The 22909-nt window shown below is 43.7% G+C and overlaps 1 protein-coding gene across 1 annotated transcript; it reads left to right on the top strand.

The window, feature by feature from the left end:
* The first annotated feature begins 3639 nt into the window (after nucleotides 1-3639).
* LOC139533385 (uncharacterized) lies at nucleotides 3640-16621 on the top strand. The gene is made up of 6 exons (XM_071331428.1): nucleotides 3640-4151; nucleotides 9302-9373; nucleotides 9999-10118; nucleotides 10490-10543; nucleotides 10694-10777; nucleotides 14725-16621. The coding sequence occupies exons 1-6, from the start codon at nucleotides 3969-3971 to the stop codon at nucleotides 14821-14823; spliced, it is 612 nt and encodes a 203-aa protein (XP_071187529.1). The 5' UTR covers nucleotides 3640-3968; the 3' UTR covers nucleotides 14824-16621.
* The last annotated feature ends 6288 nt before the right edge of the window (nucleotides 16622-22909 follow it).

The raw sequence follows: 22909 nt of genomic DNA, 5'->3' as shown, positions 1-22909 counted from the left end.
ACAACAAGTCCATAATGCCAACATCAACCTGGTCTACTTTAGAGTCAACAAAAAGTCCATAATGCCAACATTAACCTGGTCTACTTTAGAGACAACAACAAGTCCATAATGCCAACATCAACCTGGTCTACTTTAGAGACAACAAGTCCATAATGCCAACATCAACCTGGTCTACTTTAGAGACAACAACAAGTCCATAATGCCAACATCAACCTGGTCTTCTTCAGAGCCAACAACAAGTCCATAATGCCAACATCAACCTGGTCTACTTTAGAGCCAACAACAAGTCCATAACGCCAACAGCAACCTGTTGTCAGAGTATTTGCCAACTCAGAAGTGGGCAGCTATGTGGCTGTATAGGAACATTGAAACTAGGCCGACTGACGCATGTGAATCACCCTAAAAGCCCCCCCCCCCCACACACACACACTTCATTCTCGTAGGAAAGTAGACTAATGGTCCACAACCCTACAGCTTGTTACCACAACATATTTTTGCTGTACCAGCACTGCTTTAACATCCGGATGACGTTATGACCGAGTCATCACTGTCTCTGTCTCTGAGGCTGAACAGGCTGAGCAGGCCACCAACATCTCTGTCTCTGTCTCTGAGGCTGAACAGGCTGAGCAGGCCACCAACATCACTGTCTCTGAGGCTGAACAGGCCGAGCAGGCCACCAACATCACTGTCTCTGAGGCTGAACAGGCCGAGCAGGCCACCAACATCACTGTCTCTGAGGCTGAACAGGCCGAGCAGGCCACCAACATCACTGTCTCTGTCTCTGAGGCTGAACAGGCTGAGCAGGCCACCAACATCACTGTCTATGAGGCTGAACAGGCCGAGCAGGCCACCAACATCACTGTCTCTGTCTCTGAGGCTGAACAGACCGAGCAGGCCACCAACATCACTGTCTCTGAGGCTGAACAGGCTGAGCAGGCCACCAACATCACTGTCTCTGTCCCTGAGGCTGAACAGACCGAGCAGGCCTCCAACATCACTGTCTCTGAGGCTGAACAGGCCGAGCAGGCCACCAACATCACTGTCTCTGTCTCTGAGGCTGAACAGGCCGAGCAGGCCACCAACATCACTGTCTCTGAGGCTGAACAGGCCACCAACATCACTGTCTCTGTCTCTGAGGCTGAACAGGCCGAGCAGGCCACCAACATCACTGTCTCTGTCTCTGAGGCTGAACAGGCTGAGCAGGCCACCAACATCACTGTCTCTGAGGCTGAACAGGCCGAGCAGGCCACCAACATCACTGTCTCTGTCTCTGAGGCTGAACAGGCCGAGCAGGCCACCAACATCACTGTCTCTGAGGCTGAACAGGCCGAGCAGGCCACCAACATCACTGTCTCTGAGGCTGAACAGGCCGAGCAGGCCACCAACATCTCTGTCTCTGAGGCTGAACAGGCCGAGCAGGCCACCAACATCACTGTCTCTGTCTCTGAGGCTGAACAGGCTGAGCAGGCCACCAACATCACTGTCTCTGTCTCTGAGGCTGAACAGACCGAGCAGGCCACCAACATCACTGTCTCTGAGGCTGAACAGGCCGAGCAGGCCACCAACATCACTGTCTCTGAGGCTGAACAGGCCGAGCAGGCCACCAACATCACTGTCTCTGAGGTTGAACAGGCCGAGCAGGCCACCAACATCACTGTCTCTGTCTCTGAGGCTGAACAGACCGAGCAGGCCACCAACATCACTGTCTCTGTCTCTGAGGCTGAACAGGCCGAGCAGGCCACCAACATCACTGTCTCTGTCTCTGAGGCTGAACAGGCCGAGCAGGCCACCAACATCACTGTCTCTGAGGCTGAACAGGCCGAGCAGGCCACCAACATCACTGTCTCTGAGGCTGAACAGGCCGAGCAGGCCACCAACATCACTGTCTCTGTCTCTGAGGCTGAACAGGCCGAGCAGGCCACCAACATCACTGTCTCTGAGGCTGAACAGGCTGAGCAGGCCACCAACATCACTGTCTCTGTCTCTGAGGCTGAACAGACCGAGCAGGCCACCAACATCACTGTCTCTGAGGCTGAACAGGCCGAGCAGGCCACCAACATCACTGTCTCTGTCTCTGAGGCTGAACAGGCCACCAACATCACTGTCTCTGTCTCTGAGGCTGAACAGGCTGAGCAGGCCACCAACATCACTGTCTCTGTCTCTGAGGCTGAACAGGCCGAGCAGGCCACCAACATCACTGTCTCTGAGGCTGAACAGGCCGAGCAGGCCACCAACATCACTGTCTCTGTCTCTGAGGCTGAACAGGCCACCAACATCTAAGCACCGCCCGAGTTAGATCTAATCCTTCTCCTCACCACAATATCCACAATCAATTATCAATCAATTAATATCTGGCCATGATATTTAATTCAGATGTTTGCATTGTAAACAGTTATGGGTGTGTGATGATTGTGCAACTATTCTCTTGTTTCATTACAACTATTTGCTGAAGTGTCACACCCTGGCCTTAGTATTCTTTGTTTTCTTTATTATTTTAGTTAGGTCAGGGTGTGACATGGGGTATGTTTGTGTTTTTGTCTTGTCTTGGGTGGTTGTAGTGTCTAGGGCACAGGTGTCAAACTCATTCCACGGGGGGCTGAGTGTCTGCGGGTTTTCGCTCCTCCCTTGTACTTGATTGATGAATTAACATCACTAATTAGTTAGGAACTCCCCACACCTGGTTGTCTAGGGCTTTATTGAAAGGAAAAACCAAAAACCTGCAGACACTAGGCCCTCCGTGGAATGAGTTTGACACCCCTGGTCTAGGCGGATTTGTTAGAGTGTATGGGTTTGTGTTGAGTGAATGTTTCTAGGTAAGTCTATGGTTGAGTGAATGTGTCTAGGTATGTCTATGGTTGCCTGAGTGGTTCTCAATCAGAGACAGATGTTTTTCATTTGTCTCTGATTGGGAGCCATATTTAAGGCAGCCATAGGCATCATGTATTTGTGGGTAATTGTCTATGTCTAAACGTTAGTTGCTTGTGTGTGCACTTTCGTTTTGTAGCTTCACGGTCGTTTGTTGTTTTGTTAGTTTGTATACTGTTCGTTTCGTGTTTTTTCTCTCTTCTAATAAAGAAGATGTATTTCTCACACGCTGCGCCTTGGTCCAATCTCTCTCCCTTTGACGATCGTGACATGAAGAAAAGCAGGTTACTTGTGGTTTCATCAGCAAATAGAATCTAGGACGCCGTATTCAAAGCCAACACCTTCAAATGTCATGACCTGGTTAAATCTTCCTCAAGTCCACACCTTTCACTTGTTTTACGTTGTGACTGTAGCCCTGATACGTGAAGACATGGTAAACATACATACACTCTCTGTTATGATGCACAATGTAGTTCTTTGGTGTTGTCCTGCACTGTATAGAGTACAGCTTCTCAGGACCAGGACACCAGAGGGATCCACAGGAATTCATAAAGGGATAGAAAACTGAACACCTCAGGTTTCAAGGGACAGCACTGATCAAAAAGGATTCTGTTATCAGGTTGCACATTCCAGAGAACAGAATGACAACATGCAGTGAGAGGGAGGGAGGGAGGGAGGGAGGTGTGTGCACGTTTAGATGTGTTGTGTGTAATGTTACATCATCAGGAGGAGCTCTGGCAGCATTAAAAGGTTGGCTTCCCTTCCCTTCACCTGCAGAGAACAGAGCAGACGTGACTGACTCACCTGCTGAGAAGACGAAGAAGGGAATCATTTGTTCAGTCAGTCTTTCAATCAGTCAGTTAGTAGAGTAGGAAACTCAGTGAGTCGATTTTACATCAGTGATTCACAGATTCAGTGAATCAGATCCTATATGTCCTGTAGGTCAGATATTTGGCAGGTCATTTGAACCAGGTGATTCAAACAGAGATTGAACGAACCAGGTGACCAGGTGATTCAGATAGAGACAAAGTGAGCAGTTGAACCAGTCGAAGCAGGTACCAGTTGAACCAGTCGAAGCAGGTACCAGGTGAACCAGTATAAGTATGTCCAGTTTGTCCAGAGTGGTCAAGTTCTCTCTGCTGCTGGTCCTCCTTCTGGCTGTTATGGGTCAGGACTGCGCTACTGCCCAGTCCGGGGCCAGGTCAGGCTGTGTGAAGGACGGGGTCTCTCAATGTGTGGACCTGGCCAAACTGCAGGAGCTGATCCAGGAAGTCCAGAAAGACTTTGTAAGTACCGACCAACTGTAGTTACACATACTGTCTTCATCAGTACACTACTATATATATCTCTTTATATACTGTCTTCATCAGTACACTACTGTATATATCTCTATACTGTCTTCATCAGTACACTACTGTATATATCTCTATACTGTATATACTGTCTTCATCAGTACACTACTGTATATATCTCTATACTGTCTTCATCAGTACACTACTGTATATATCTCTATACTGTCTTCATCAGTACACTACTGTATATATCTCTATACTGTATATACTGTCTTCATCAGTACACTACTGTATATATCTCTATACTGTATATATTGTCTTCATCAGTACACTACTGTATATATCTCTATACTGTCTTCATCAGTACACTACTGTATATATCTCTATATATACTGTCTTCATCAGTACACTACTGTATATATCTCTATACTGTATATATTGTCTTCATCAGTAGACTACTGTATATATCTCTATACTGTCTTCATCAGTACACTACTGTATATATCTCTATACTGTCTTCATCAGTACACTACTGTATATATCTCTATACTGTCTTCATCAGTACACTACTGTATATATCTCTATACTGTATATACTGTCTTCATCAGTACACTACTGTATATATCTCTATACTGTATATATTGTCTTCATCAGTACACTACTGTATATATCTCTATACTGTCTTCATCAGTACACTACTGTATATATCTCTATATATATATACTGTCTTCATCAGTACACTACTGTATATCTCTCTATACTGTATATACTGTCTTCATCAGTACACTACTGTATATATCTCTATACTGTATATATTGTCTTCATCAGTACACTACTGTATATATCTCTATACTGTCTTCATCAGTACACTACTGTATATATCTCTATATATACTGTCTTCATCAGTACACTACTGTATATATCTCTATATATACTGTCTTCATCAGTACACTACTGTATATATCTCTATATATACTGTCTTCATCAGTACACTACTGTATATATCTCTATATATACTGTATTCATCAGTACACTACTGTATATATCTCTCTATATATACTGTCTTCATTAGTACACTACCGTATATATCTCTATATATACTGTCTTCATCAGCACACTACTGTATATATCTCTATATATACTGTCTTCATCAGTACACTACTGTATATATCTCTATACTGTCTTCATCAGTACACTACTGTATATATCTCTATATATACTGTCTTCATCAGTACACTACTGTATATATCTCTATATACAGTTGAAGTCGGAAGTTTACATACACCTTAGCCAAATACATTTAAACTCAGGTTTTCATAATTCCTGACATTTAATCCTAGTAAAAATTCCCTGTTTTAGGTCAGTTAGCATCACCACTTTATTTTAAGAATGTGAAATGTCATGATAATAGTAGAGAGAATAATTTATTTCAGCTTTTTATTTCTTTCATCACATTCCCAGTGGGTCAGAAGTTTACATACTCAATTAGTATTTGGTAGCATTGCCTTTAAATTGTTTAACTTGGGTCAAACGTTTCAGGTAGCCTTCCACAAGCTTTCCACAATAAGTTGGGTGAATTTTGTCCCATTCCTCCTGACAGAGCTGGTGTAACAGAGTCAGGTTTGTAGGCCTCCTTGCTCGCGCACGCTTTTTCAGTTCTGCCCATAAATGTTCTATAGGATTGAGGTCAGAGCTTTGTGATGGCCACTCCAATACCTTGACTTTGTTGTCCTTAAGCCATTTTGCCACAACTCTGGAAGTATACTTGGGGTCATTGTTCATTCAGAAGACCCATTTGCGACCAAGCTTTAACTTCCTGACTGATGTCTTGAGATGTTGCTTCAATAAATCCACATAATTTCCCTTCTCATGAAGCCATCTATTTTGTGAAGTGCACCAGTCCCTCCTGCAGCAAAGTACCCCCACAACATGATGCTGCCACCCCCGTGTTCCACGGTTGGGATGGTGTTCTTTGGCTTGCAAGCCTCCCCTTTTTTCCTCCAAACATAACGATGGTCATCATGGCCAAACAGTTCTATTTTTGTTTCATCAGACCAGAGGATATTTCTCCAAAAAGTACGATCTTTGTCCCCATGTGCAGTTGCAAACCGTAGTCTGTCTTTTTTATGGCAGTTTTGGAACAGTGGCTTCTTCCTTGCTGAGCAGCCTTTCAGGTTATGTTGATATAGGACTCGTTTTACTGTGGATATAGATACTTTTGTACCTGTTTCCTCCAGCATCTTCACAAGGTCCTTTGCTTTTGTTCTGGGATTGATTTACACTTTTCGCACCAAAGTACGTTAATCTCTAGGAGACAGAGCGTGTCTCCAACCTGAGCGGTATGACAGCTGCGTGGTCCCATGATGTTTATACTTGCATACTATTGTTTGTACAGACGAACGTGGTACCTGCAGGCATTTGGAAATTGCTCCCAAGGAGGAACCAGACTTGTGCAGGTCTACAATTTTTGGTCTTGGCTGATTTCTTTTGATTTTCTCATGATGTCATGCAAAGAGGCATTAAGTTTGAAGGTAGGCCTTGAAATACATCCACAGGTACACCTCCAATTGACTCAAATTATGTCATTTGGCCTATCAGAAGCTTCTAAAGCCATGACATAATTTTCTGGAATTTTCCAAGCAAGGCACATTCAACTTAGTGTATGTAAACTTATGACCCACTGGAATGGTGATACAGTGACTCATAAGTGAAATAATCTGTCTGTAAACAATTGTTGGAAAAATGAGTTGTGTCATGCACAAAGTAGATGTCCTATTCGACCTGCCAACTGTATACTGTCGTCATCAGCAGACTACTGTATATCTCTCTATATATACTGTCTTCATCAGTACACTACTGTATATATCTCTATACTGTATATACTGTCTTCATCAGTACAGTACTGTATATATCTCTATACTGTATATATTGTCTTCATCAGTACACTACTGTATATCTCTCTATATATACTGTCTTCATCAGCAGAGTACTGTATATATCTCTATATATACTGTCTTCATCAGCAGACTACTGTATATATCTATATATATACTGTCTTCATCAGTACACTACTGTATATATCTCTATATATACTGTCTTCATCAGCAGACTACTGTATATATCTATATATATACTGTCTTCATCAGTACACTACTGTATATATCTATATATATACTGTCTTCATCAGTACACTACTGTATATATCTCTATATATACTGTCTTCATTAGTACACTACTGTATATATCTCTATATATACTGTCTTCATTAGTACACTACTGTATATCTCTATATATATCTATGAGCTCCGATCGCTGCAGCTGTACACAGCCCATCTGTAAATAGCCCATCCATCCAACTACCTACCTCATCCCCATATTTGTTTTTGTTTTTCTGCTCTTTTGCACAGCAGTATTTCTACTTGCACATCCTCATCTGCACATATATCACTCCAGAGTAATTTGCTAAATTGTAATTACTTCGCCACTATTGGCCTATTTATTGCCTTACCTCCTTACTTCATTTGCACACACTGTATACAGATGTTTCTATTGTGTTATTGACTGTACGTTTGGTTATGTGTAACTCTGTGTTGTTGTTTTTGTCGAACTGCTTTGCTTTATCTTGGTCAGGTCGCAGTTGTAAACGAGAACTTGTTCTCAACTGGCCTAACCTGGTTAAATAAAGGTGAAATAAAAATTTTACTAAATAGTATTACACTATAGTTATTACACTGCACTGCCACAAACAGTGTAGTAAGAACACTGTAATGTAAACTGTTAGCCAATGTAGCCACACTGTGTTTGAAAACGCTCTTTGGTCACTTGATGTCTAAATGTCTAACCTGGAGGAGTAATGTGACTACTGCATAACAGGAAATACACATTTATATAACAGGAAATACACATGTGTATAACAGGAAATACACATGTGTATAACAGGAAATACACACGTGTATAACAGGAAATACACATGTGTATAACAGGAAATACACACGTGAATAACAGGAAATACACATCTGTATAACAGGAAATACACACGTGTATAACAGGAAATACACATCTGTATAACAGGAAATACACATGTGTATAACAGGAAATACACATGTGTATAACAGGAAATACACATCTGTATAACAGGAAATACACATGTGAATAACAGGAAATACACATTTGTATAACAGGAAATACACATGTGTATAACAGGAAATACACATCTGTATAACAGGAAATACACACGTGTATAACAGGAAATACACACGTGAATAACAGGAAATACACATGTGTATAACAGGAAATACACGCGTGTATAACAGCACCACATCTTTACTGAAGCGGTGTACGGCAAAATGTGTAATGTGTCACTATCAGTGTCAGATGTCGCAGGTCCTCCACAATGGATCATCCTGACACCATTCAGTGTGTCCCTGCGGCTTGTGATGCAGTTCAATGTATAGAAATATCATCTATGGACAGGGCTTGGAACTTGAGTTTTGAGTGGAAAAATAATGGGTACTCTTCCCAATGGCTAACCAGAGATAGATTCTATTCTGATGGGTCATTACACTCCCAATGGCTAACCAGAGATAGATTCTATTCTGATGGGTCATTACACTCCCAATGGCTAACCAGAGATAGATTCTATTTTGATGGGTCATTACACTCCCAATGGCTAACCAGAGATAGATTATATTTTGATGGGTCATTACACTCCCAATGGCTAACCAGAGATAGATTCTATTTTGATGGGTCATTACACTCCCAATGGCTAACCAGAGATAGATTCTATTCTGATGGGTCATTACACTCCCAATGGCTAACCAGAGATAGATTCTATTTTGATGGGTCATTACACTCCCAATGGCTAACCAGAGATACATTCTATTTTGATGGGTCATTACACTCCCAATGGCTAACCAGAGATAGATTCTATTTTGATGGGTCATTACACTCCCAATGGCTAACCAGAGATAGATTCTATTTTGATGGGTCATTACACTCCCAATGGCTAACCAGAGATACATTCTATTTTGATGGGTCATTACACTCCCAATGGCTAACCAGAGATAGATTCTATTTTGATGGGTCATGTGTGAATGAGTCTGTACAGCGGATTGACATACTGTACCTGTCGTTTCCTTCACTAGACAAACACGTCTCATGATGGCAGGATCCTGTTAAAGACAATCACCTTTGACAAGATCAAGAAGCACAAGAAGGTAAGGACTGACACAGAAGAGGACAGGCCACCCCTCAGAGCCTGGTTCCTCTCTAGGTTTTTAATCTCCACCTGGTACAGCCAGAATAGGACAGGCCACCACTCAGAGCCTGGTTCCTCTCTAGGTTTCTAATGTCTACCTGGTACAGCCAGAAGAGGACAGGCCACCCCTCAGAGCCTGGTTCCTCTCTAGGTTTCTAATCTCTACCTGGTACAGCCAGTAGAGGACTGGCCACCCCTCAGAGCCTGGTTCCTCTCTAGGTTTCTAATCTCTACCTGGTACAGCCAGAAGAGGACAGGCCACCCCTCAGAGCCCGGTTCTTCTCTAGGTTCCCGGTTCTTCTCTAGGGAGTTTTGCCACTGTGCTTTTGCCTCTGCGTAGCTTGCTCTTTGTGGTTTTAGACTGGGTTTCTGGAAAGCACTTTGTGACATCGGCTGATGTGAAAAGGGCTTTAAAAAAAGACATTTGATTGATTGATGTATTGGTGCAAGCTCTGGGATCATGCATGAGTCTGAGACGAATGAGTGCAATGAAGAAGTTCCATCAACACCACGTCCATCGTGCTCGACCTCGGCAGCACATTCACTAACACAATGTCCATTCTCCTGTTCCCTCCCATGTCCAGTACCACGGCTGTGTCCTGCTCAAAATCGTGGACTTTTATCGGGAAGTTCTCCAGAGACAAGACAGAAATTATCCTGACCTTGAGGGCCTGCTGGATGAAGTGAAGGAATGCGTTCACCCAGTAAGTGTCTCAAACATTATAACTGCCTCCCAAATGGCACCCTATTCCCTACATAGTGCACTACTTTAGACCAGTTTCCATAGGGCTCTGGTAAAAAATAATGCACTATATATGAAATAGGGTGCCATTCTTGGGACACTTCCTATGTGAATGCGTGAACCATGTTCACATGGAGACTCAAACACAGACAGGATTTCCTGTGGCCCTTTTTGTGTTTCAGTGATTCTGTTACACTGCACTAGAACCCAGCTAATGTCTGTAGAGAAGACTCTCACACTAATCTGTCAAAGCAATGTGTGACAAACAGCTGACAAAAGTACACGCTTTTTAAATAGATATGATTGTTTGATTGTCTGATTGATTGATTGCAGAGAAAGATCTGTGAAAAGCTGTACCAGGAAGCTGCTGGGAAACCAGTGAACGAGGTAAACAACAGGACTGCGCCGACAATCAAACACAAAGACACAGAAAAACATACACAACTGCAAAAAATAAACAACCGCACGAGACACGTCGAGCACGAGGTAATGATACGACAACCTAAACATTTCTAACTTACTGTGTTTATTTTCCAGTCTAAGATAGAGGAAGACTTGGAGCTGCTGACGAAGGATGTAGCCATTCTGCAGCTGCAGAGACTGAAGGCCGCCAGTAAAAAGGTGGGGTTCCACGTTACCCTCTTCATCCATAGTGATCACATGAAGGCAGCCAGTAAAAAGGTTCCACGTCAACCTCTTAATCCATAGTGATCACATGAAGGCAGCCAGTAAAAAGGTGGGGTTCCACGTTACCCTCTTCATCCATAGTGATCACATGAAGGCAGCCAGTAAAAAGGTGGGGTTCCACGTTACCCTCTTCATCCATAGTGATCACATGAAGGCAGCCAGTAAAAAGGTGGGGTTCCACGTTAACCTCTTCATCCATAGTGATCACATGAAGGCAGCCAGTAAAAAGGTGGGGTTCCACGTTACCCTCTTCATCCATAGTGATCACATGAAGGCAGCCAGTAAAAAGGTGGGGTTCCACGTTACCCTCTTCATCCATAGTGATCACATGAAGGCCGCCAGTAAAAAGGTTCCACGTTAACCTCTTAATCCATAGTGATCACATGAAGGCAGCCAGTAAAAAGGTGGGGTTCCACGTTACCCTCTTCATCCATAGTGATCACATGAAGGCAGCCAGTAAAAAGGTGGGGTTCCACGTTAACCTCTTCATCCATAGTGATCACATGAAGGCAGCCAGTAAAAAGGTGGGGTTCCACGTTACCCTCTTCATCCATAGTGATCACATGAAGGCAGCCAGTAAAAAGGTGGGGTTCCACGTTAACCTCTTCATCCATAGTGATCACATGAAGGCCGCCAGTAAAAAGGTGGGGTTCCACGTTAACCTCTTCATCCATAGTGATCGCACATCAATACCACTCCAGATAGGTTACAGAATGTCACTGTGTGTTACAGCTAGACCGTGTGAAAGCATGTGTCATTGACTGGCCTTAATAGCTTGTTTCTAGGTTCCTCAATCAACCCATTTTATTTTGGAAAGTCCTTATTTTTACATCAGAAGTATTGTTGTCAAAAAGGCCTCTACAGTTACCCAGCCTAAACCCAAAGAGCTCCATAGTTACCCAGCCTAAACCCAAAGAGCTCTATAGTTACCCAGCCTACACCCAAAGAGCTCTACAGTTACCCAGCCTAAACCCAAAGAGCTCTACAGTTACCCAGCCTAAACCCATAGAGCTCTACAGTTACCCAGCCTAAACCCAAAGAGCTCTATAGTTACCCAGCCTAAACCCAAAGAGCTCTATAGTTACCCAGCCTACACCCAAAGAGCTCTACAGTTACCCAGCCTAAACCCAAAGAGCTCTACAGTTACCCAGCCTAAACCCATAGAGCTCTATAGTTACCCAGCCTAAACCCATAGAGCTCTATAGTTACCCAGCCTAAACCCAAAGAGCTCTACAGTTACCCAGCCTAAACCCAAAGAGCTCTACAGTTACCCAGCCTAAACCCAAAGAGCTCTATAGTTACCCAGCCTAAACACAAAGAGCTCTACAGTTACCCAGCCTAAACCCAAAGAGCTCTACAGTTACCCAGCCTAAACCCAAAGAGCTCTATAGTTACCCAGCCTAAACCCATAGAGCTCTACAGTTACCCAGCCTAAACCCAAAGAGCTCTACAGTTACCCAGCCTAAACCCATAGAGCTCTACAGTTACCCAGCCCAAACTCAAAGAGCTCTATAGTTACCCAGCCTAAACCCAAAGAGCTCTACAGTTACCCAGCCTAAACCCAAAGAGCTCTACAGTTACCCAGCCTAAACCTAAAAGAGCTCTATAGTTACCCAGCCTAAACCCAAAGAGCTCTACAGTTACCCAGCCTAAACCCAAGGAGCTCTATAGTTACCCAGCCTAAACCCATAGAGCTCTACAGTTACCCAGCCTAAACCCAAAGAGCTCTACAGTTACCCAGCCTAAACCCATAGAGCTCTATAGTTACCCAGCCTAAACCCATAGAGCTCTACAGTTACCCAGCCTGAACCCAAAGAGCTCTACAGTTACCCAGCCTAAACCCATAGAGCTCTACAGTTACCCAGCCTAAACCCATAGAGCTCTACAGTTACCCAGCCTAAACCCAAAGAGCTCTACAGTTACCCAGCCTAAACCCAAAGAGCTCTACAGTTACCCAGCTTAAACCTAAAGAGCTCTACAGTTACCCAGCCTAAACCCAAAGAGCTCTACAGTTACCCAGCCTAAACCCAAAGAGCTCTACAGTTACCCAGCCTAAACACAAAGAGCTCTACAGTTACCCAGCCTAAACCCAAAGAGCTCTACAGTTACCCAGCCTAAACCCAAAGAGCTCTATAGTTACCCAGCCTAAACCCATAGAGCTCTACAGTTACCCAGCCTAAACCCAAAGAGCTCTACAGTTACCCAGCCTAAACCCATAGAGCTCTACAGTTACCCAGCCCAAACTCAAAGAGCTCTATAGTTACCCAGCCTAAACCCAAAGAGCTCTACAGTTACCCAGCCTAAACCCAAAGAGCTCTACAGTTACCCAGCCTAAACCTAAAAGAGCTCTATAGTTACCCAGCCTAAACCCAAAGAGCTCTACAGTTACCCAGCCTAAACCCAAGGAGCTCTATAGTTACCCAGCCTAAACCCATAGAGCTCTACAGTTACCCAGCCTAAACCCAAAGAGCTCTACAGTTACCCAGCCTAAACCCATAGAGCTCTATAGTTACCCAGCCTAAACCCATAGAGCTCTACAGTTACCCAGCCTGAACCCAAAGAGCTCTACAGTTACCCAGCCTAAACCCATAGAGCTCTACAGTTACCCAGCCTAAACCCATAGAGCTCTACAGTTACCCAGCCTAAACCCAAAGAGCTCTACAGTTACCCAGCCTAAACCCAAAGAGCTCTACAGTTACCCAGCTTAAACCTAAAGAGCTCTACAGTTACCCAGCCTGAACCCAAAGAGCTCTACAGTTACCCAGCCTACACCCGAAGAGCTCTACAGTTACCCAGCCTAAACCCAAAGAGCTCTATAGTTACCCAGCCTAAACCTAAAAGAGCTCTACAGTTACCCAGCCTAAACCCATAGAGCTCTACAGTTACCCAGCCTAAACCTAAAGAGCTCTACAGTTACCCAGCCTAAACCCAAAGAGCTCTACAGTTACCCAGCCTAAACCCAAAGAGCTCTACAGTTACCCAGCCTAAACCCATAGAGCTCTACAGTTACCCAGCCTGAACCAATAGAGCTCTATAGTTACCCAGCCTAAACCCATAGAGCTCTATAGTTACCCAGCCTAAACCTAAAAGAGCTCTACAGTTACCCAGCCTAAACCCAAAGAGCTCTATAGTTACCCAGCCTAAACCCATAGAGCTCTATAGTTACCCAGCCTAAACCCATAGAGCTCTATAGTTACCCAGCCTAAACCTAAAAGAGCTCTACAGTTACCCAGCCTAAACCCATAGAGCTCTATAGTTACCCAGCCTAAACCCATAGAGCTCTATAGTTACCCAGCCTGAACTCAAAGAGCTCTATAGTTACCCAGCCTAAACCCAAAGAGCTCTACAGTTACCCAACCTGAACCCAAAGAGCTCTATAGTTACCCAGCCTAAACCCAAAGAGCTCTACAGTTACCCAGCCTGAACCCAAAGAGCTCTATAGTTACCCAGCCTAAACCCATAGAGCTCTATAGTTACCCAGCCTAAACCCATAGAGCTCTATAGTTACCCAGCCTAAACCCATAGAGCTCTATAGTTACCCAGCCTAAACCCAAAGGCCTCTACAGTTACCCAGCCTAAACCCATAGAGCTCTACAGTTACCCAGCCTAAACCTAAAAGAGCTCTACAGTTACCCAGCCTAAACCCATAGAGCTCTACAGTTACCCAGCCTAAACCCAAAGAGCTCTACAGTTACCCAGCCTAAACCTAAAAGAGCTCTACAGTTACCCAGCCTAAACCTAAAAGAGCTCTACAGTTACCCAGCCTAAACCTAAAAGAGCTCTACAGTTACCCAGCCTAAACCTAAAAGAGCAAGCGAAGCAGAAGCCCAGACAGGTTCCTCCAGCTAACACCATCTTGTCTGTTCTGTATGGTTGTGCAGGTGGTTGAGCTGTCCGAGAGGGCGACTCTGGACAAGGCCATGGTAGAGCTACAGGGCCTGGAGGACTACATCCAGGGGAGGGGCCTCCGCAGGAGCTGAGGAAGTAATCAGACCGCCAGGAACTACATACACACACACACATGCGTTACCGTGACGACATATACACAGCCCTGCGTTACCGTGACTACATTTACCGTCTTGATGTCACGTTTACTGGCTTTAGCCTCTTGAGCTGTGTTTGCTTGTAGCCATATTCCCCTAGACATGTTCTGACATGTTCCATGTTGTTTGTGTATTTCACCATCTACTTTGGATTACTGTCAACAATTTGATTGACTTAGAATTGTGTCCAATATTCAGTTGGGGAGAATATTTGCGTCCTCTGTTGCTGCTAGTATTGAATGTTCTGTTACTACTAGTAGTACATGTTCTGTTACTACTAGAACTACATGTTCTGTTACTACTAGTACTACGTGTTCTGTTACTACTAGTACTACGTGTTCTGTTACTACTAGTACTACATGTTCTGTTACTGCTAGTACTACATGTTCTGTTGCTACTAGTACTACATGTTCTGTTACTACTAGTACTACATGTTCTGTTACTGGTAGTACTACATGTTCTGTAACTGCTAGTACTACATGTTCTGTTACTGGTAGTACTACATGTTCTGTTACTACTAGTACTACATGTTCTGTTACTACTAGTAGTACATGTTCTGTTACTACTAGTACTACGTGTTCTGTTACTACTAGTACTACATGTTCTGTTACTACTAGTAGTACATGTTCTGTTACTACTAGTACTACGTGTTCTGTTACTACTAGTACTACATGTTCTGTTACTACTAGTAGTACATGTTCTGTTACTACTAGTACTACATGTTCTGTTACTACTAGTACTACGTGTTCTGTTACTACTAGTACTACGTGTTCTGTTACTACTAGTACTACATGTTCTGTTACTACTAGTACTACATGTTCTGTTACTACTAGTACTACATGTTCTGTTACTACTAGTATGACGTGTTCTGTTACTACTAGTACTATATGTTCTGTTACTACTAGTACTACAGGTGTTGTTACTGCTAGTACTACATGTTCTGTTACTACTAGTACTATATGTTCTGTTACTACTAGTACTACGTGTTCTGTTACTACAGTACTACATGTTCTGTTACTACTAGTACTACGTGTTCTGTTACTACTAGTACTACATGTTCTGTTACTACTAGTACTACATGTTCTGTTACTACTAGTAGTACATGTTCTGTTACTACTAGTACTACGTGTTCTGTTACTACTAGTACTATATGTTATGTTACTACTAGTACTACAGGTGTTGTTACTGCTAGTACTACATGTTCTGTTACTACTAGTACTATATGTTCTGTTACTACTAGTACTACGTGTTCTGTTACTACAGTACTACATGTTCTGTTACTACTAGTACTACGTGTTCTGTTACTACTAGTACTACATGTTCTGTTACTACTAGTAGTACATGTTCTGTTACTACTAGTACTACATGTTCTGTTACTACTAGTAGTACATGTTCTGTTACTACTAGTACTACATGTTCTTGTGTACTGTGTATATATTCCATATGCTTCTCTGGAGTGTTGCTGTGCTACAGGACTATATTAGTTTATTTGAAGTAAAGCCAGAGGGAAACATGTGTTTTCTCCAGATATCTGTACTTTCAGTGAAAGGTCTAATCTGTGACAGTGAAGGCAGACATTTAACTATAGATTTATCACGCCAGCATATCAATGGTTGTTTTTTTTCTTCTCTTTTTTCTATGAAAACCCTGTCTGTAAAAAAACTAAAAAAACACACTGAGGCCAATTAATGTATTACGTCTGTATTTTTTAACCTGTGTATCAATAAAAGAGATGCCTGCAACACCTGACTCAGTACAGCTCAGTATACCTAGAACCTAGTGGAAAGCCCCTCTCCTGTGGACCTGTGTGCAGACAGGGAGAGACTGGGACGGAGGGGTAATCCAGTTTGTGCTCAGAGATTCTATAAATCAGTTTGAAATGTGAAATTCTACCTAAGGAGTAGGACCTGGTCTCTACACAGGAGCCAATCTACTATTCTACACAGGATGAAGTTACGTAAGAACTATGACTGGTATTCAAGGACAATGATTCCAAACATTATATCATCTCTCAAAGATTCCAATTCAGGGCAGAGGCCTGAAGGAAGTTCCAGAGTGGAGTTTCCCTGGTTTTTCCCCCCTTTGTTATTTCTCTTCACAGGTTGCACCTCCGTGTCATGCCATTGTTATGAACGTTATAGTGCGATAGTGGTGGCTTAAAGTTGTAATAAGCCCATTCATTCTGGACGGAGCAATGAAGCCCAGTCATTCATTGGTGAAATTGTCAAATATTTAGTAGGAAAACAACTTTGCCTGCATTATCATGTGGTCAAATTTACTTTAGACAAGATGACAATGTTGTCATAAGCTAGCAACTTTAGTCTAAAATAGCTAGCAATGCTAACGTTAGCTAGTAAAAAAAATCAAGTGTCCTCCCCTCAATCTTAGCTAGCTAGCTAACGTTATATTGCATTTTTATTTATCTCCTTGTCACGTTCGTCGTAGTGAGGAGACCAAAGCGCAGCGTGATGTGAATACATATACATAACACGAAGAACACAAACAAACTATACAAAATAACAAACGAACGTGAACGCTATAAACACGGAGTGCAGACATGCAACATAGACAATCACCCACAAACCAATCTGGAAAATGGCAACCTAAATAGGATCCCCAATCAGAGTCAATCAGAAACAGCTGCCTCTGATTGGGAACCAATCTAGGCCACCATAGACCTACGTATGCCTAGACTAAAACACACAACCTAGACATACAAAAACCCTATACCAGGCAAAAACACACATACCACCCTCGTCACACCCTGACCTAACCAAAATAATAAAGAAAACAAAGATAACTAAGGCCAGGGTGTGACACTCCTGTTGAATAGCATTGTATTTCCAAGCCACTGTAATGCACTTTTGATGAAATCTTCATCAGCTCTCATTGACGCTGCGTTGACTAGAACGCTCAGTCGGACATCAGTCCAAAACAAACAAACTTTCAAAACAATATCGTGATGGAATATACAACCCATGAATTGTTCAGGTCACTGCTCCTGTAGACTGCGTTTATAGGCTGCGGACTGGTTCAATAGCAATATTGCCTCGGGCGGTGGATTGTACTGTACAGTGAGTCTGCCATCTACAGTACAGAGCAGGAGAATCAGGCACAGCCAGGCAACAGAGTTAGAGATCAAAAAAGACTGCAAATAATGACATGAAAAGGGTCTGTTTAGTTTGTCCTTGTGCGTGTGCGTGTGCGTGTGTGTGTGTGTGTGTGTGTGTGTGTGTGTGTGTGTGTGTGTGTGTGTGTGTGTGTGTGTGTGTGTGTGTGTGTCCGTGCATTGGGTTTGGTTTGTGTGTGTGTGTGTGTGTGTGTGTGTGTGTGTGTGTGTGTGTGTGTGTGTGTGTGTGTGTGTGTGTGTGTGTGTGTGTGTGTGTGTGTGTGTGTGTGTCCACAGGGAACTGATGGTAACCAATCTAACAAGATGGTACGATGCATGAAGATATGAATTACTAACTGTGACACTGATCACACTGCTCTCACAGGTATTGAGGTCACACGTACAGTACACATGGGGCAGGCTTCACGTTGGTGCTGCGCTGGCTATTGTAGCCTACATCACCAAACTTCCTGTTGTCAATGATAAACAACAGTATGGAACGTGGCAGAATTGTGAAAAGTGATGGCTCAGTGGAATTTCGAAATGTCCAGTCCTCTTCTGGCTGTACCAGGTGGATATTAGAAACCTAGAGAGGAACCAGGCTCTGAGGGGAGGTCAGTCCTCTTCTGGCTGTACCAGGTGGATATTAGAAACCTAGAGAGGAACCAGGCTCTGAGGGGTGGCCAGTCCTCTTCTGGCTGTACCAGGTGGATATTAGAAACCTAGAGAGGAACCAGGCTCTGAGGGGAGGTCAGGCCCCTTCTGGCTGTACCAGGTGGAGATTATAAACCTTTGAGAGAGGAACCAGGCTCTGAGAGGAGGCCAGTCCTCTTCTGGCTGTACCAGGTGGATATTAGAAACCTAGAGAGGAACCAGGCTCTGAGAGGAGGCCAGTCCTCTTCTGGCTGTACCAGGTGGATATTAGAAACCTAGAGAGGAACCAGGCTCTGAGGGGAGGTCAGTCCTCTTCTGGCTGTACCAGGTGGATATTAGAAACCTAGAGAGGAACCAGGCTCTGAGGGGTAGCCAGTCCTCTTCTGGCTGTACCAGGTAGAGATTAGAAACCTAGAGAGAACCAGTCTGAGGGGTGACCAGTCCTCTTCTGGCTGTACCAGGTAGAGATTAGAAAACTAGAGAGGAACCAGGCTCTGAGGGGTGGCCTATCCTCTTCTGGCTTTTTCCAGATAGAGATAAGAAGAGTACAGATCGTTCTTCAAGAGGTTCAAATGTTCATAGATAACCAGCAGGGCCAAATAATAATCACAGTGGTTATAGAGGGTAACCTGAGTGATGGGTTAGTTCTCGATGGAGTTTCCGATGCGGACGCAAGGTGCTCTACGTCGTAAGGTGGACTCAACGCATTCTATGAGTATCATTCTATAGCTAGAGGACTCCTGATATCTCCAGGAGTGATAAGTATCATTCTATAGCTAGAGGACTCCTGATATCTCCAGGAGTGATAAGTATCATTCTATAGCTAGAGGACTCCTGATATCTCCAGGAGTGATAAGTATCATTCTATAGCTAGAGGACTCCTGATATCTCCAGGAGTGATAAGTATCATTCTATAGCTAGAGGACTCCTGATATCTCCAGGAGTGATAAGTATCATTCTATAGCTAGAGGACTCCTGATATCTCCAGGAGTGATAAGTATCATTCTATAGCTAAAGGACTCCTGATATCTCCAGGAGTGATAAGTATCATTCTATAGCTAGAGGACTCCTGATATCTCCAGGAGTGATAAGTATCATTCTATAGCTAAAGGACTCCTGATATCTCCAGGAGTGATAAGTATCATTCTATAGCTAGAGGACTCCTGATATCTCCAGGAGTGATAAGTATCATTCTATAGCTAGAGGACTCCTGATATCTCCAGGAGTGATAAGTATCATTCTATAGCTAGAGGACTCCTGATATCTCCAGGAGTGATAAGTATCATTCTATAGCTAGAGGACTCCTGATATCTCCAGGAGTGATAAGTATAATTTTTTGGGGTCTTTATCTGTTGTGGTCTAGTACTGTCTTTTTGCTAGCTAGGGCCATCTACTCTAAGTGCTGCCTGTCTTCCCAGTAGCCTACTTGCTGGGGGAACTGCTGACTGCTCATCATTTGCAGATAGTTGTTGACACATCAACCAGAATCAAGGAGCAGGGTAATTGGTGACTTGTTTTGGTAATCAGTGGCTGTATTGGAGGGGGAGTGGTTTCACCTCTCCTAGGCAATCAGCAATTAGTACAGGGAGGTGTGCTCTCTCTGCTAGGCAATTAGCAATTAGTGTTAGTTCTTCAGTCTCCCCTGGTTTCTCAGAGGAAGCTGTAAGCGGCGGTCGCGTCAGTGGCGCTAACTAAAACCGTCGCTGAAACAAAGACGGTTCTGCCGAGTTGTTCTGCGGGGTTATTCAACGAAATAGAGGAGGGCGTCACACCGCTCTCTCACGCACCAAGTTGTTTATATATGATCTCATTTTGTTCTTTTGTAGCTTTGTCAACTCAATCAATCAATCAATCAAGTTTATTTTATATAGCCCTTCGTACATCAGCTAATATCTCGAAGTGCTGTACAGACACCCAGCCTAAAACCCCAAACAGCAAGCAATGCAGGTGTAGAAGCACGGTGGCTAGGAAAAACTCCCTAGAAAGGCCAAAACCTAGGAAGAAACCTAGAGAGGAACCAGGCTATGAGGGGTGGCCAGTCCTCTTCTGGCTGTGCCGGGTGGAGATTATAACAGAACATGGCCAAGATGTTCAAAATGTTCATAAATGACAAGCATGGTCAAATAATAATCAGGAATAAATGTCAGTTGGCTTTTCATAGCCGATCATTAAGAGTTGAAAACAGCAGGTCTGGGACAGGTAGGGGTTCCATAACTGCAGGCAGAACAGTTGAAACTGGAACAGCAGCAAGGCCAGGTGGACTGGGGACAGCAAGGAGTCATCATGCCCAGTTGTCCTGACGTATGGTCCTAGGGCTCAGGTCCTCCGAGAGAGAGAAAGAAAGAGAGAAGGAGAGAATTAGAGAGAGCATACTTAAATTCACACAGGACACTGGATAAGACAGGAGAAGTACTCCAGATATAACCAACTGGCCCTAGCCCCCCGACACAAACTACTGCAGCATACATACTGGCGGCTGAGACAGGAGGGGTCAGGAGACACTGTGGCCCCATCCGATAATACCCCCGGACAGGGCCAAACAGGAAGGATATAACCCCACCCACTTTGCCGAAGCACAGCCCCCGCACCACTAGAGGGATATCTTCAACCACCAACTTACAGTCCTGAGACAAGGCCGAGTATAGCCCACAAAGATCTCCACCACAGCACAAACCAAGGGGGGGCGCCAACCCAGACAGGAAGATCACGTCAGTAACTCAACCCACTCAAGTGACGCACCCCTCCTAGGGACGGCATGAAAGAGCACCAGTAAGCCAGTGACTCAGCCCCTGTAATAGGGTTAGAGGTAGAGAATCCCAGTGGAGGGGAACCGGCCAGGCAGAGACAGCAAGGGCGGTTCGTTGCTCCAGAGCCTTTCCGTTCACCTTCACACTCCTGGGCCAGACTACACTCAATCATATGACCTACTGAAGAGATAAGTCTTCAGTAAAGACTTAAAGGTTGAGACAGAGTCTCTCACATGGGTAGGCAGACCATTCCATAAAAATGGAGATCTATAGGAGAAAGCCCTGCCTCCAGCTGTTTGCTTAGAAATTCTAGGGACAATTAGGAGGCCTGCGTCTTGTGACCGTAGCGTACGTGTAGGTATGTACGGCAGGACCAACTCGGAAAGATAGGTAGGAGCAAGCCCATGTAACGCTTTATAGGTTAACAGTAAAACCTTGAAATCAGCCCTTGCCTTAACAGGAAGCCAGTGTAGGGAAGCTAGCACTGGAGTAATATGATCAAATTTCTTGGTTCTAGTCAGGATTCTAGCAGCCGTATTTAGCACTAACTGAAGTTTATTTAGTGCTTTATCCGGGTAGCCGGAAAGTAGAGCATTGCAGTAGTCTAACCTAGAAGTAACAAATGCATGGATTAATTTTTCTGCATCATTTTTGGACAGAAAATTTCAGATTTTTGCAATGTTACGTAGATGGAAAAAAGCTGTCCTTGAAACAGTCTTGATATGTTCGTCAAAAGAGAGATCAGGGTCAAGAGTAACGCCGAGGTCCTTCACAGTTTTATTTGAGACGATTTTACAACCATCAAGATTAATTGTCAGATTTAACAGAAGATCTCTTTGTTTCTTGGGACCTAGAACAAGCATCTCTGTTTTGTTCGAGTTTAAAAGTAGAAAGTTTTCAGCCATCCACTTCCTTATGTCTGAAACACAGGCTTCTAGCGAGGGCAATTTTGGGGCTTCACCATGTTTCATTGAAATGTACAGCTGTGTGTCATCCGCATAGCAGTGAAAGTTAACATTATGTTTTCGAATAACATCCCCAAGAGGTAAAATATATAGTGAAAACAATAGTGGTCCTAAAACGGAACCTTGAGGAACACCGAAATGTACAGTTGATTTGTCAGAGGACAAACCATTCACAGAGACAAACTGATATCTTTCCGACAGATAAGATCTAAACCAGGCCAGAACTTGTCCGTGCAGACCAATTTGGGTTTCCAGTCTCTCCAAAAGAATGTGGTGATCGATGGTGTCAAAGGCAGCACTAAGGTCTAGTAGCACGAGGACAGATGCAGAGCCTCGGTCTGACGCCATTAAAAGGTAATTTACCACCTTCACAAGTGCAGTCTCAGTGCTATGATGGGGTCTAAAACCAGACTGAAGCATTTCGTATACATTGTTTGTCTTCAGGAAGGCAGTGAGTTGCTGCGCAACAGCTTTTTCTAAAATTTTTGAGAGGAATGGAAGATTCGATATAGGCCGATAGTTTTTTATATTTTCCGGGTCAAGGTTTG

This window comes from Salvelinus alpinus, chromosome 11, assembly GCF_045679555.1.
Source record: "Salvelinus alpinus chromosome 11, SLU_Salpinus.1, whole genome shotgun sequence".
Classification (NCBI taxonomy): domain Eukaryota; kingdom Metazoa; phylum Chordata; class Actinopteri; order Salmoniformes; family Salmonidae; genus Salvelinus; species Salvelinus alpinus.
This window is presented reverse-complemented; position numbering and strand designations above follow the sequence as displayed.

What these genes read in the sequence shown, in the direction of transcription:
- LOC139533385 (XM_071331428.1), top strand. Translation starts at nt 3,969, where the DNA reads ATGTCCAGTTTGTCCAGAGTGGTCAAGTTCTCTCTGCTGCTGGTCCTC. An exon ending in AGGAAGTCCAGAAAGACTTT is followed by an intron (nt 4,152 to 9,301) that starts GTAAGTACCGAC and finishes TTCCTTCACTAG; the next exon opens with ACAAACACGTCTCATGATGG. An exon ending in CTGGGAAACCAGTGAACGAG is followed by an intron (nt 10,544 to 10,693) that starts GTAAACAACAGG and finishes TTTATTTTCCAG; the next exon opens with TCTAAGATAGAGGAAGACTT.